Below are 15433 nucleotides of genomic sequence, written 5' to 3' on the forward strand. Positions count from 1 at the left end.
GCTGAATCTTTAATGACATCATTAATAGCAAATGAGAGAGAGAACGTGGCAAATGTTAATGGAATTCATTCATCAAGCATGTTTGAAAACAATTAGCGGTTTTGGCAACTGCTTCCCTCACAGTTAATGTTTTTGTTAATTGAAAGCCTATTAAATCAAATTGCTATCGGGCACCATGATAATTCTGTTAGCTTTTCTGAAATGATTATGTGTCTGCTTTAAGACGGGAGAGATCCGGGCTAGCGCGACACCGAAAGCACGAATGCAATCATTAACCCATCATTAACCGCACGTGATCGATTGTAAAAGCACTCCCAGGCTCTGTGAGCATCATGTGAAGGTCAGGCGCAGCATCAAGATGGATTCAGTGCATTATTGAACCAAAGCTTTCATTTAATCTGCTTTTCCTTCTGCCTCCGTCTTCACTCCAGTCTGCCTTTTCATTAGCCAGCCTCCATCACAAGACAAATGTAGCTCTGGCTGGCCCTAGGTCTGTCTGCACAGGATATCCATCATTAGGATGTGCCATGTAGCGCCAAGGGTCACACACACACACACATACACACGTGCTCTGTGTAATTGCAGATGGATACCCACGAGATGAGATGATTTACAAGTGGAGGAAGAACTCTGTGGAGGCGGCGGACCAGAAGTCCTGGCGTCTCTACCAGTTTGATTTCATGGGCCTGAGAAACACTACAGACATCATACAGACGACAGCAGGTAGGATCCGTCTGTTGTACGGTTTCATTCACAAGTTTCACGTCGTCCAGCGTGTAGACGGCGTTCACTCCCTCATTCATTTATTGTGCAACAAGTTGTGTTTTCACATCAACTGCTGTTAGTGACCAGTTTCATTCTTTTAAATTCCAGCCAGGCCGGTTTAAGGAGCATGTGGCTGGATATGAGCTCGGATCCATCAGGGTTTCCCTGTTGACACTCTGTTTAATTCAGTTTGTAGATGAGGAAAAGAAAAGCCCCGGTTTAGACCACCAAGTCAATTCAATAATAAATGGACAAATCCATTAGTCAGACTACATGCTGCTATAATCGCTTATTAAATATCCTTCTCTACACTGAGCTTGCAAAAAAATACAAGTAAAAAAACTTCTCCTTTCCATCTGCCAACTGTTCTTTTTATTTAAGACTACATCATCATGCTACATTTGCAGAAGTATCGGGCAAGTGCAGTTTGATACGGCTCACCTCGAGCAGATACTTTTTCAGAAAGTGGTCTCACTCATAATGTTTTTATAAAGGTGCAATATGTAGGAATTTACCACTAAACCACTGCTAACTCTATCTCTGTAAAACTATGCATAGACATCATCACGTCAGAAATGTTGTTTCTTCACATTCTGTTGATAATTGTAAGAAAACAAAAAAAGTCAACGTAAATTTTCACAAAAAAAGTCAGTATTGTTCGGGACTGGATTCTGGTTCCATGCTGCATGTAACAGAAGTGGTTCTGACAGAGCAGCAGGTCACAGTAAAGAGTTCGAGGTGTGCAGCCGGTCAGCTGCAGCTACCCATTGTTACGTTTCCCCAGAAAACACCACCTGATAGAGAGCGCTGGTCACAGGCTGGGAAACTAACAAAGCAGTGCACAATTCACAGAAGGGTCAAAGTGTAACGGTCCCTTGGTGTCTAAAAGGCAGCGGTGGGGAATAAAACCCACAGCCACAAACTGATTCTGTCAAAATGATAGACGAACAAAAAACATTGGACCCAAAAACCAAAAGGTGAAGCAGGAGTCAGTGATCAGGGGACGACTGCAGCCAGCTGAGGAAGAAACATCACAGGTGAACCCAATCGCTCCTGATCACCTGTGACCCAGATCTCTGATCCATCCATAACACCATCCAACAGCTCACTTTGGTTTCTCCTCACGATATGTAAAATTTATCTGCTGTCATAAAATACAGGAAATGACCACCGTTTCGATTTTTGGTGATCAACTGCTGCCTCACAATAAATCTGAGAGGCTGATATCAACGAGTGCAGATTGCGATCAGTAACGCTTGATTTCAAGCGGCAGGTATTTCCTCATGCATATGCAGACGCAGGAATGGCGGACTCCACCACCAACAATGAAAACTACTCGCTGCTCTTTAATAAAAATTCAGGCAATACATCCTTTAAAAAATGTGTCATTGAAACTTCTTCGGGGCGAGAAGAACGATATCCAGCTCAGCGGCGGCCACAATTTATATCATGGCGTATAATGCGATTCATTTTTCCTCCCATTAATAATAACTGTTATCAGTTGAAGTTATAAAGGGACACCTAAAGAGGAAGCTGTACCTGATCTGCATAGAGCTGACTCAGCGCTTATATTTTTAGAAATGTTATACATCATTTGCACTCGATACCAGACTGCAGAGCTGCACTTTAACCCCCCCGCCTGGCTCCGTTTAAGACGGCTGCCAGCAACAACACAAGTTAAATTAAACTGCACTGTAATGAATGAAGCTGTGTTCATGTGTTGGCCTGTTAATTAACAAGTGTTAGTTGATGTATTTCTCAACAATTTGTAGCTTTTAACTAAGTTAATGATGGAATAAAGGTATAGAACAACTGTATCATATTTAATGATGGATGATGAAACCAGTGAACAAACCTTTAGGATGTATTATAAAACATTTACTGACTGATACATTTACACAAGGAGACATGTTGAGTTTGTAGGTTTTATTCTTGACCTTGGAAATAAAGGTTTGATGTAAAAATAACAACTCAATGTCAGCTGCATTTCATGACGATGGAGATCATTCCACTGTCACGAGAGACAAAAACTATTTTCAAATACATAAAACATTTATTAAATTCATATGTAATTAGTACACACTAAGTCCTCAGTATTAGTCATTTAAAAGAAATGCCCACTAAATAGCACTTCATTCATAATTATAACATGAATATGAATGTTACAGTGTCTTGTAATAAGGTGAGCGGCGTCTCTGTCTCAGCCGCAGAGTTACGTAAAGTTGTTATGACGTAATGAGTTTTCTTTGTTACGTCCGACGAACTGTTACAGACCTGGATTTATATTTACGATAGCAGTGTTGACAATTTCTATATAATGTTGCTTTAATAATCAATAATTAACACAGACATGGACCTGAGTTTTAACATGAATGTGTTGTGTTATATTGTCGTCCTTCACTGTTGCAGATGTTTAACAGTAGAAGTTTTAGTTGTTAACGTACATTAATAAACACTTCAGGACGGAGCACTACAGCCTGTTATAAACTGTAAGTGAATATGGTAACAATTTACAGGTAAATATCTGAGGTTAATAGTTATTTCACGGTTAAAAGACAATGAGATGATTTATAAACCACTTTATTATAAACATCATTTGCTTAATAAGGGTTAATAAAGCATTTCATTGTTAGGTGAGATGATTAACTGAAGATTCATTAATTATAATATATTTAAGATGGTCATTATGAACGGTCACCATGTTGGTTTGTTTGCTACAACACTTTAATTAATCAGTTTGTTAGCTCATTTTTAGCCACGTTAGCACAGTTTCTCTACCCGTGCCTCCTCCAGTGTCTGGACACACGTGTCTCTGTAACGTTTGACACGCAGTTGTTTTGTGTCTCAGGTGACTACGTGGTGATGACGGTGTACTTTGACCTGAGTAGACGGATGGGCTACTTCACCATCCAGACCTACATCCCCTGCATCCTCACCGTGGTCCTCTCCTGGGTGTCCTTCTGGATCAAGAAAGACGCCACGCCGGCCAGAACAGCTTTAGGTACTGCGCTCCGATGGCGGTCTATTATCTGAGTCTGTACCAGGACGCACTGTTTATGTCTGGAACATTGCTTTAAACCGGAGCTGTAGAGATAATTGGAAATAGTGATGCAGACGGCGTCTCAAGGTCTTACTTTTGAGGTTTCCATTTGCACACTTTAATCATGTTTTTGCTTTATGTGTTGTTATCTATACTGCATGGATATTTGTTTGTCACCTAACCTGAGTCACTCCATCTGCTCTTTCTGTTTCGTTATGCTCTTTCCTCCTCTTCTGTGCATGCTCTCTGTATGTTGTTATGCAGTGAGGAAACATTTTTGGAAGGTAATTTCATTTTTATTTTCTCTCTGTTTACATGTTTTTTCCATTCATCACATTTTTGAGGGAGATTATGTTTGGCCAGACCATCAATAAAGGATGTTTTTTTTAAGTGCTAGTCAACATAAAACCATTTCAAACTTGTAGACAGGTATTATAAAACTCTAAGGATGTAAGTGGACCTCTTTTTGGACCGTACAAGTGCAAACTACTGAGCTACCTGTGCTATGAATGTGTGATTATCATTTTGCCATCTCTCTCAAGTGGCCTGTATTTGTCTCATCTACTCAAGAGTTTTCCGTACTAAACATTTAAAACTGATAAAAAGGGACAAAGGCAGGAAATGAATAATGAAGTCTATATATCTCGTTTCAAATATCCGGATCAATCGTATGGAAATCAGGAGATAAAATGAAGATAATGAAGAGAAAAACTGAGCCCAAACAAAAAAACGGTCACATGTATCGGGCCCTTCAGCCATTTATGTTTGACACATATTATACAGGACCTGACAATTTCCTCCACATTGAGCTGTCAGTAAAGATAAATGCTTATTTCCTCTCTGCAAACCTGCTGTTGAGACTGTAATTCGGTGCAAAAAAACCTCTCAAATCTGTGCCACGGCATCAGCAGACGGCAGGTAAGTGTAATCACCGTGGCAAGCAGAGGCTAACGGGGAAGTGTGAGATGTCCACCTGGAATAGATGGGGCCGGCCTGTTGCCATGGGAACCTCGGTGAAACAGTCACAGATGTGAGTCGTTCTCTCGTAGGAGTCTCCATAATGCTCACGGAGGAGACGGAAGGGCGGAAAGAGTTAAATCGTACAATGACAGAGGTGTTTCTCTGTCGATCAGAGAGACGTGAGTTGTTAGTGTGAATAAAACTGTCAGCTTCTAACCCAAGTGACTGTGTTAAGATAAAAATATAGGTACTTATATCATAAATACAGTTACTGAATTCAATTTCAAATTCGAAAATCTGTATTTGTCCTCGGGGGGGCAATTGGCAATTGTAGTGAGTATCATCATCTAGCGAGATGCTAGGTCTTAATCTTAAGGCTGCACTGATCACTATTTTTATATTAGCAATGGATCAATTGACTGTGTGTGATGTGAAAGAAGTTATGAACCCACAGACAATCATCACCTAACTGGCGCACATTTAGCAGCTGAAAAAGCTGGTGACAGAAAACTGAGCTAAAAGAAGGGTGAATATTTGACTTAGACTTTGTCAGAAAGCTAGAGATAAAAGTGGTGTTCTGTGCAGATTTTCTCCCTGAACAAAATGTGTAAGTATCATAATTTTAGAGCTCATTTTCTGTAATAAGCCAAAGTCCAACTGAAAAATCACATTGGCTTTTTGTCTTGGGGAACCAGGGCGATGCTAACTTCTGGGTTAAGAGAGTAAAAATTTCCATTCAAGGAGAAAACTGTGATGGGATTCTGTCTGTTTTCGACACATTTCAAATCTATTAAGCAGGTTAGACGAGGTCGTCCAGAAAACGTGTATTAATAAGAAACCTTACAGGGATGGTGCAGAATAATTTCAATCTCACTGCAGTCAACAGGCTTTTCTTGCTCCACTATTACTTTCGAGCAGCGCCTGAGATGAGTTTGTCCCGTCTCGTGTCCTTCAGGTATAACCACAGTGCTGACTATGACCACCCTCAGCAGTGTGGCCAGGACGTCGCTACCCAGAGTGTCTTACGTCACCGCCATGGACCTTTTCGTCACCGTCTGCTTCCTGTTTGTCTTCGCTGCTCTGATGGAGTACGCAACGTTAAATTATTATTCGTACAGCACTCGGAGACCCAGCTGCATGCAGCCAAAAAGATCGGTGAGTTCTTTTTTTTCATGTATCTTTCTTAATATTTTTGCAGCTTCTTCAAAATCCTCCCCAAAAGTTTAACTCATGGGATACACAGGTGATAAAATGTAGATTGGGGTGATGCCCTCATGTTACATGATCGCTGCCCACTTGTTAAAGAAGTGGTTCTCCTCTGATGGTGCTTTGGGTTTGTTATCACAAGACGGAAGTGAGGGGAATCGTCAGGGTTGAGATGATGTGACGCTGCCCTTTATAAGCTCTCCTGATAAGACTGTTACTATTTTAAGGGACACTGCATCAGTCTGAACAAGACAGACGGGCCCTTTCTAGCCCGTCAACAACTGAAGGAAGCAGACTGTCACCTCGTGTTCTGTGCAGACGAGCAGAGCTTTAATCTGAAAAGTTAAAAAGACAGAATGTAGAACTTGATGAGCAATAACACACTTCTATTGTATTCATAACATGTTTCATGGTCCCATTTGTAAAAAATGTTGATATCATGCAGGATTTATCTGTTGATGACACATGAAGAAAGCTTTGCACTCCTGCTTGAAGATGAAATAAAAGATTAGAGAGATCTTTTTTTTTTAGAGTCGTTTTAGAGATTATCAGGTAGTAAAGCCTGTTTAAAAAGTATGTATTTGCATCCCTTTTTGTAATTTGTGTTTATATTTATAGTATTCATTTAATGCCTCGAGTATTTCTCAGCTAATCTTACAGGCCAACTTTAAAAAAATAAGAAATAAGAAATAAGAAAAATAATTCAAATCAAGCTCACTAGTCAGATTCATACAATTGCTTTGACATAAATGTTGCATTTATTTGACTTAATTAATTTGTTAATTTGTCTTGATAAGACTTAATTGTTAAATGTTTTACTTTTACCAATTTTCACATTTAAATTAGATCCTTAGTAACGCGGAATCAGCTCAGCCTCACTTTGTGGTTCAGTTCTTTCCTGTTTTATTTTGAAGATCTGTCATGTTTTGCTTTTCATTTCCTCCCTTTGTCTGTTTTCCCGCCCTTTTTTGCTCCTCACCTGTGTTCTGCTAGTGAGTCACCCCTTGTGTATTTAAGTCCTTGTCTTCCCGTCCCTCTTTTGTCGGTTCATCTGCTCTGTTCGTCTCCTGCCATTGGGTTCCTGTGTCGCCCTGTCGTTTTCCTTTCTTTGTTTGCATTTGTGTCTTGGTTTTCCCCTATTTTGTTTTCCGGCTTTTGTTGCCACATTTTCGAATTTTGGTATTTATTGCACTTGGACTTTTGTCAAGTTACAGTACCTGCCTGCCTGCGTGTGGGTGACAGTATACATACATACATACATAAATGTATGTATATGTATATATATAGTCTTTGGTGTCTCCAAAGGAGTTTAATCTAGTCTGAGATAATAACATTGATGATGTCGGGCTTTGAGATTAAATATTTAACTGTAATAGAAATATGCGCCAAGAACTGGAGCTATACATTTTGAGGGCTGTGGTTATTTATGAGGCGCGGCACGTCTCATGAAAAGACAGTTGCATTATCGGTAAATTGGTGACCCACATCGGGGGCTAAAGGTACAGTCACATTAGTCCAAATTACACCGCATGCATCGCCGAACAATGTGTAAAGTAATATAAGTATGTAGTAAACAGTTTGTGATTCATGACCAATGATCCGAATTGATGACTTGTATCGGAAAAAAAAAAGACCTAACCCTACCATCATGGAATTTGAAAAATAAATGGGAGATATTTGTCACAAACCAGCTTAATGCATGTGATAAAGATGGAAGACGAGTCAGCTGCAAAGAGTTTTGTTTATTTTTTCAAACAAAGAAATAACATTTACCAAAGCGTGAGGTGTAGAGATGAGTTTCATTAGTAGATATGGGGATGTGTGGGTCAGTCACAAAGGCAGAAAAAGGTTAAACCAAATCAAAAACCTTTGCGATGGGGAGCCGAGGAGAGAGAGAAATAATTAGAGCAGGCGGGTAATTAGAGCTTTAATTGAGGCCTACACAGGTGCCCCCACTTTATCTCAACGACCCTCCCTGACTGCAAGCTCCCGCAGGAAGAGGCCACCGCAGGAGAAAGGGAAGTCAATAATAAATGTTACAGGACAGGGTATGTTTGCCTCTGTACAATTGATTTTCACCATATGGTAATCTGTCTCACACAAGTCTTCCAACATAACAATAATAATAATAATAGCTATAGGCTAAATAACACACAGGCCTGTAAAACCATGGTTAGAAACAAAACAGATCGATACAAAGATGTTCCTGATTTAAACACAGCTCAACAAGCCTGTCCACTGAAAACACATGGTTGTTAACTGGAAAGAAATCCCACAAAAATCCATCCCTGTGAAACAACTAGTCTGTCTCTAACAAAAATGATATGTTTTCCATCCTGTTTCTGTGTATGACGCCCTTTTCTTCTTCCTCTTCTTCGTCCCAGAACTACTCTGTCCTGGATGTGAGACCTCCACACACCGTCATCGCGTTGAACAACTCCATGTACTGGCAGGACTTTGAGGACGCTTGTGTCTACGAGTGTCTGGACGGAAAAGACTGCCAGAGCTTCTTCTGCTGCTTCGAGGAGTGTAAAGAAGGCGCGTGGAGAAAAGGACGCCTCCACATAGATTTACTTGAACTGGACGCGTACTCGCGCGTCTTCTTCCCCACCTCCTTCCTGCTGTTCAACATTGTGTACTGGGTCGGCTATCTCTACCTTTAGCACCCCGCAGGAGGCTGCTCGGTCACAGAAAGCAGGACTTCACAGTTCAACACGAGAAAATTCAAGAACAAAAGAGGTGACGGCGAATAAACTGTGACGCTGTTGCCCTGAGATAAAAACAAGGTGAGGGCAGGTTGTTTCTGCACAGTTTTGTGCCACTATGACTTCAGGTATGAGAATACAACACAATTCTGATTCCCTTCAATGTGCTGTTCACAGAGAGAGGGAGGACAGGATGGACTGTGAAGACAAAGATGGAAGTGTGCTAACCCAAAACCTCTCAATCAAGAGGAAGACTCGTGTTGTAGAGACTGTACCGGCACATTATTATCCAGCCATCAGTCAAATCCAGTTGATGAAAAATCCAAGGACATTCAAACCATTCATAGTGCCTTCCTCTGGAGGGGTAGATACAATCTGCTACAATAATCAGGGAATAATGGTTTATTTAAAAAAAAAAAAAAAAGAAGCCTGGCTTTGACTGATTGCGGCTGTTCTCATTCAGAGCTTTGAGTAACATTTATAAACCAGCCGTTTGTTGCAACAACCACATGAAGAATCATTGGGTTTTTATCTCTTCGCACTGACTTTCAGTCATTAGGAATGACTCACTCCTCCTGCTCACAACACTGTTAGTGCCCCTATACGCTGTAATAGATAAAGTGGTTCCCAGGCAAGAGAATACATTGAAGCAACCCCACAGCAGAAAGAGTAATAGTATGTGCTTTATGGGCACATGATGCGTCAAAGGATGTGACATCAATGATCTGAATGGTTCTCTTTATTTTTAGTGTATGTTTCTGTTCATACAGACACTGATCTCTCATTGGGGCGTCCTGGATGAGCAACGAGGGGCTCAAGAGGCGATACAATGATGATGGGAATGTCCTGATGTGGGTACAAGAGCATCCACCGTCGCTTTAAGGGATTAGTTTGGAGATATTTTGGAAAATAGATGTATAACTTCAACAGACAGAAGAAAAGATTCATATCACGTCTCACACCAACATGTGTAACAGACTAGTCGATACGCTAATTTACAATGACAACATGTAGCTAGTAACTGGTTACACTAAGGCATTTGTTATTAAAATATCTATTTCATGTTTTGATGGGACACTGGCTTGAATTTACGTTGAATATGGAGTTAAAGTGAGTAGCAGCAGTAACCTTAGCTTAGCATATAGAGCAGAAACAGGTGAAAACAGCTAGCTTGACGCCAACCAATGGTAACAAAATTTGCTTACCAGCACTTTGGTTTTTGTACATCCATTTTTTACGGAACCATGCTAGCTTTTACCCTCTGTTTCTAGTCTTTATTCTAATCTAGAATAACCTGCTACATGTTTTTTACGCCAATTTAAGCTAACCGGCTGCTGGCTTCAGCTTTATATTCGTCGTACAGATGTGAGAGTGGTGTCAATCTTTTCATCTAGCTGTCAGCAGAAAAAGTCATAAAGTGTTTTTCCCAAAATGTCAAACTATTCCTACAGAAATGTGAGTAATGATTGGTTTCTTGATTAACATGACTTGTACGTGGGCCTGTTTTAGTCTTTCTGTGGAGGCTTTTTAGGGTGTCAAAATAACAAATCTTGGGTTAAATATGATTACAAACAGTAGACATGCACAGCGATTTGTCTGCCAGTTGCATTGCCACAGCTTGTGGCGCTCTGAGGGAACAAAGAGAGCCATGCGTATAATTCAAGTGTTATATTTGTGGACGTTACACATATTCGCACCATGAATTGGTGTTGCACAGCAGCCACTTGTCGCCCCGCTTCACAACACACACTAGATAAAGTGAATAGTCACAGAAAGATGTTTTGTCTTTCAGCCATTAAACCAACAACAACCCTTCAGTTCTTTCTCTGATCACAGTTGCCGATTATTTAATATAATGGGCGTCGTTTGCACTCGACTGTAGGCACAAATATATTAATCCCACTTGTTAGGACCACTCATCTCTGTTTGGCCGTTGTTTGCATGCAATAGACGATTAAACGCTGCTCTTAAGGACTTGCAGAACGTCTGGAGATAGAATGATAGTTTTAATATGGACTGTTTGCTTCATAATTTGATTTCCCCGCATTTAGATTTGGCATAAGCAGCTGAGTTGCCTGAGTGTCGCCTGCCCAGAACTGAGATGAACACCAGAAATACATATTTACCTCTGATTATAGCCTCAGCATGGTGAAAATCGCACTCCAGTCGAGGCTACTTCTTCGCCTTTGGCTGCAAACCTTAGTGAAACTTTTTATAACCCCCTTTTTTTTCTGCTGTTTTTCTTTTGATTATAATTGTGCCAAATATTTCACATATGTGCCCAGTCGTCTGAACAACCCTAAATTACACATTTGTATGTTTTGATGCTGCATTATACAGCACAGGATAACGGTGCAAAAAGAAATATTGTTTGTATAACTTTAGCCTGTAAATAGTGGAGTTTTAAAGGTCATTTGTAGAATATGGCCAGAATTCAAATGCTCCAAAAACACGGGGGGCAGCATCTAACCAGAGGAACCAACTACTGCCACTATCCACTATTTGCCAGCTATCTGTGGCTGTAGCTTCCCATCGTTAGCCAATTAGCTAACGGCTCAGTTCACCTGGAGTTTGTCTGGACCGGAATATTTCCATGTCGTACCTTCTGGTCATTCTGGCTTGTATTAGTTCAGTAAAAGAGCAACTTGAGTTCAGAAGGTGTACATTGTGTTTATTTGTTGTTGTAAAGAAAATAGAAGTATGAGTATTTTATTTCTTGACAATTTGAGTGTTAGTTTTGTTCATTTATTATGCTAACAGTTAGCAGCTAAAACCACAGCAGATATCAGACTATCCTGTGGTATTACAGACAGGAAGGGCCTGGCTAGCTGGTTAGCATGCTAACTTCAGTGGACATCTCTGCAAAACAATACATAGAAGTCTTACTTACCACTCTGTTGAGAATAATACCGCCTTCATCGAATGTTTTTTAAACTAAAATTCTGGCCATATCTTACAAATTGCTGCTTTAAGCGATAGCTGGTGTTGACGCTGTGCTCACATTGTGGAGCCATGAAGTAAAACTGAGGAGTCATTATTTCCTACTGGAGAGGAACAGTAAACTCAGCTGGGGTAAAGTGGCGCCTACTGTGCCTGCAGACAAACGAGACGCTGAGTGAAAATGGATGCGGCCGCATATGTCGGTGCACCTGTTCGTCATGCAAAACACACAGTGCTGACAGCAGCTGTATATCTTTGGTTCTTTTTCAATCGCTAATGCAGTAATTTATACAAGTGATCGTACTGAACAATGGTAATAACAATAAGGAACTTTAACCTGCCACGTGTGGAACTTTGTTGGCCACAAACCCTGTTTTGTATCACGTTGATGGTTTGTGTTGCAGTGTGAGTTGATTCGTTGCTCTGTGGAGCCCAGATGTTACCGTGCTCTGACTCCCTTCTGCGAACAGATGAAGGGCGATGCAATAAGGTGTTAAGAGTGGTGCTAGATTTTACAGTTACTCTTGCATTACCGTGTTCAGATTAAAAAGTGGTCAAAATTCTAAGAAACAGACTCTCTGCTCGGGCACTTTTGTCTTCATTAGACAACCGACGGAGACAGAGGAGTCATGTGACAGAGATCACTAGCTGAGCCAACAGGATGCACCCATATGTACGTTTGTATTCTGCAACATGAGACTTATAACAGGGCCCTGACTGTTAAAAACCATCCTGACTGTCAACTAAACTCATTCTTATCTCAGTCTGTATTATCAGGCAATAGTGTCTAAAACACTGAAACAGACAGAGGAAAGTTTCTGCTTCATTTATCTCATTTCTTGAGCGATACTCAAATAAATGAGTTCAGGAGTTATTGTCACACAGTTCTGGAGGCTCTTTGAGAGTTCATAACTATCACGTTTCCTGTAAGATCTTATCGAGACAACTTAAACATGTTTTGTCGAATCAAAGATCCAGACAGGACGGACACAACATATTCAAAGGTGTTATTGATAACATTCAGCCACTAAACCTGGCTCTCCATCTCGCTGCTGTTGTTTGAATCATCTGCCCCCTTGAGTGGAGGCCGGTTTGTTGCACTAGCTAACGTTGCTAACGCTAACTGTGTTAACGCCAGTGTTGCTAACACTGCTGAAGATGGCTGTCATTAACATTGCTCACGCTAGCTAACAAATGTGAATGTTGCAAATGCTAGTTAGCTAAAGTTGACATTGCTGACACTAGATAACGTGAATGTCGCTACCATTCGCTGGCTAACAGTAACATCGCTAATGCTAGCTAATGTGAATGTTGTTAACCCTAGCTAGCTAGCACAAGGGCAAAACAGTATGCTAGGTGCCGACTGTTAAGTCAGACATGTTTTCATTTTATTCCATAAAGTGGTGTCTTGAAACACAGACTCCATGTGACACCAACAGAGTTACGCTATCGGCTCAGAAACCCTAATTAGTAGCTGGATCCAACAGTAACTCTTCATGCACTGATTAATTCACAATCATAATAATGATTTTAAAGAGAATAAATACTTTGATTCTGCTCCTTTCTACAAGCTCTGTAGATATACAGTTTTGTTTTAAAAAGGATTTTTATATAAAAAAAAATGTTATCAATATGACCTTGAACTCTCTCAACTTTGACTAAAATAAGGTCAAGCGTTATTACAAACACAACTCTGGATCGCATATCACATTTTCTGTCAGATCTTTATCCAGATGACTTCGACATGTTGTGTCACATCAAAGATCCAGATTAGACGGATATGATTCAATTAAAGCTGCAGACTGGAGTTGTGTGCAGGGGTTACCTTTGCCTTACAGGGTTTACATAGCACAGCCACGATGCTTTATTTAGCATGACGACAGATTTGACGATAACTTCAATGTGCCTTTATTCTGACACAACAGATTTCTTTTCCATTGGCTGTCCCCACTTTGATTAAAAAGCCTAACTCCCACCCTCCTCCTCTTATTTACCGTTGATTTTGCATCGTGTTTATCCAACTGGACCATCCGCATTTTTCAGTATTATCTTTCCAGACTGTGGGACAGCTAAGGGGGTAAACAAAGGGAGCGATTCCGGCTGGGAATTGATCCCAGGCCAGTATGGGCATGTGTGTGGCTCCAGACTGAACCAGTGAACCAGCTCTGGGCACCATGTCATCGGAGGATCAGCAGGATTATGCAGATGGGGCGTGTGAGGGACAGACATCTAGACTTGAAACGTATCTGTCTGTCACTAACGTGCTATGTAAATCCTGAGCGAGGAAAGTTGTGTGTTACCGTGATTCGGAAAATTGTGTGGAACGGGCAACATTTTAGAAAGTATTAGTGCAGTTTCCACATTCGGTGAGTGTTATTGTGATGAATAAGCCAAAGATTTCCTGTTTTATTCTCTGATAGTTCGAATCATGTTCAAGGAAATTGTGTTCTGGGTTCAGTCTCATGTATTCAGTGCGGTACTGTGATGTCATTTGGGTGGAAACTCTGAGCGTAACAGAAATAATTAGCCTAGAAGTGGTCTGAGGTGGTCGGTGTCATTGCCAGTTCATCCACTGTTGTATTTTTTGTGGCTGCTGCCGTACACGACGCAGACGCGTGCTGTCACCAGTGTGTTTCAGCAGCGGTGAACCATGTTTCTGTTCTATTATCTCCTATCTAACTTACTGTACACACAATACTCAACTGTACACTTCTTTCTGCTTTGTGTTTTCATAATTGTGGCTTCAGTGTGACATAGATATCTCATTACTCAATGGTACAGTCAAGTGCAAGTGTTGAGATCGTACTCCTCAGCAGCGTGGTGTCCTGTGATCGGGGTTGTTTTACATGATTTTTGCTCCTTCAGCTCCAGCATCCACAACTCATGTCTGATGCCCCATGCTATTTTCATACCTATGGTTCTTTTTATATTCGAAATGTGCGTTACTACCAAGGACCAGAAGACAATAAAGTTTTTTTCAAAAATGTAAAAAAGAAAAATGTTTCTTTTGTTCAAATCCATTTAAAGTGAAGCTCTTTGAGAGGAACTTCTTGTTGCGCCTCGTGTCCCGATGGACCTTTATCTTACCTCATCTGTTCTTTGGACCCCGATGGTGTTTTGTCAAGATGCATTTTGGGAAAAGTGAGGAGCACAGTGGGACCTGTCGGCTGACAACCTGCAACAGAGAGATAAAATGGAGTCCAGTCTTCACCTGGGCAAAATCTTTTAAACCAGTTATCTGCTGGAGATCATCTCTGCCCTGTGGGAGTCAAACGGACAAAAGACCTATTTTTTTAAACTGAAAATCAAACAAACTGACCCTGAGTCTGTCTTCAAATTCAATTGTAAATGTCTAAAATCCAATAAAGCTTTTATTAAAGGAGGAGGGAAGAACGAGAATAGCGTGAACCTTGGAAAACTGTTTGCTGACGGCTATACATAAATAATGGATTCATGTAATATAAGATCCTCTGCGTTGAACCTGGGCAGCCTGTTTAAACGCACACTTGCAGTGTGTTCAGTGTTCAGTGTTTGGTAAGAAACTGTCCACAGTTCAGGTCTGTGTGTTATCCACACAGATTCACCTTCCGTCGAAAGGGTCAGAACTCCAGCGAGTGTGAAGAAATGTCGCTGGTGAAGGCAGGAAGCTTAAACAACTGACAAAACACCAGCTGAGGTTTTTAACCTTTAAGATGGTGCCGTTGAATCTTGTATTTTCTCGATGCTGTGAGCACAACAGACAGAGACTTGTCCGGTGTAATACAAGTCTGCAGAAGCCCACAGATCCCAAATTGATTTTAAAAGGCTCTATTTATCC

At 40.8% G+C, this 15433-nt stretch overlaps 1 protein-coding gene across 2 annotated transcripts in view; it reads left to right on the plus strand.

Moving 5' to 3' along the window:
- Window positions 1–11396, plus strand: part of gabrg3 (gamma-aminobutyric acid type A receptor subunit gamma3) — a 53152-nt gene extending 41756 nt beyond the window's left edge. The window contains exons 6-10 of one of the 2 annotated variants that reach the window (XR_003986054.1): window positions 586–723; window positions 3614–3766; window positions 5721–5920; window positions 8356–8757; window positions 8854–11396. Coding sequence is in view for 1 of the 2 variants with exons in the window: in XM_030434547.1 (XP_030290407.1) it covers window positions 586–723; window positions 3614–3766; window positions 5721–5920; window positions 8356–8634 (770 nt within the window). In the remaining variant the exon portion in view is untranslated. Of the gene's footprint in view, window positions 1–585; window positions 724–3613; window positions 3767–5720; window positions 5921–8355 lie in introns of both variants that reach the window. The other variant, XM_030434547.1, reaches the window with a different exon arrangement.
- The last annotated feature ends 4037 nt before the right edge of the window (window positions 11397–15433 follow it).

This window comes from Sparus aurata, chromosome 11 (genome assembly GCF_900880675.1).
Source record: "Sparus aurata chromosome 11, fSpaAur1.1, whole genome shotgun sequence".
In the NCBI taxonomy this organism is placed as follows: domain Eukaryota; kingdom Metazoa; phylum Chordata; class Actinopteri; order Spariformes; family Sparidae; genus Sparus; species Sparus aurata.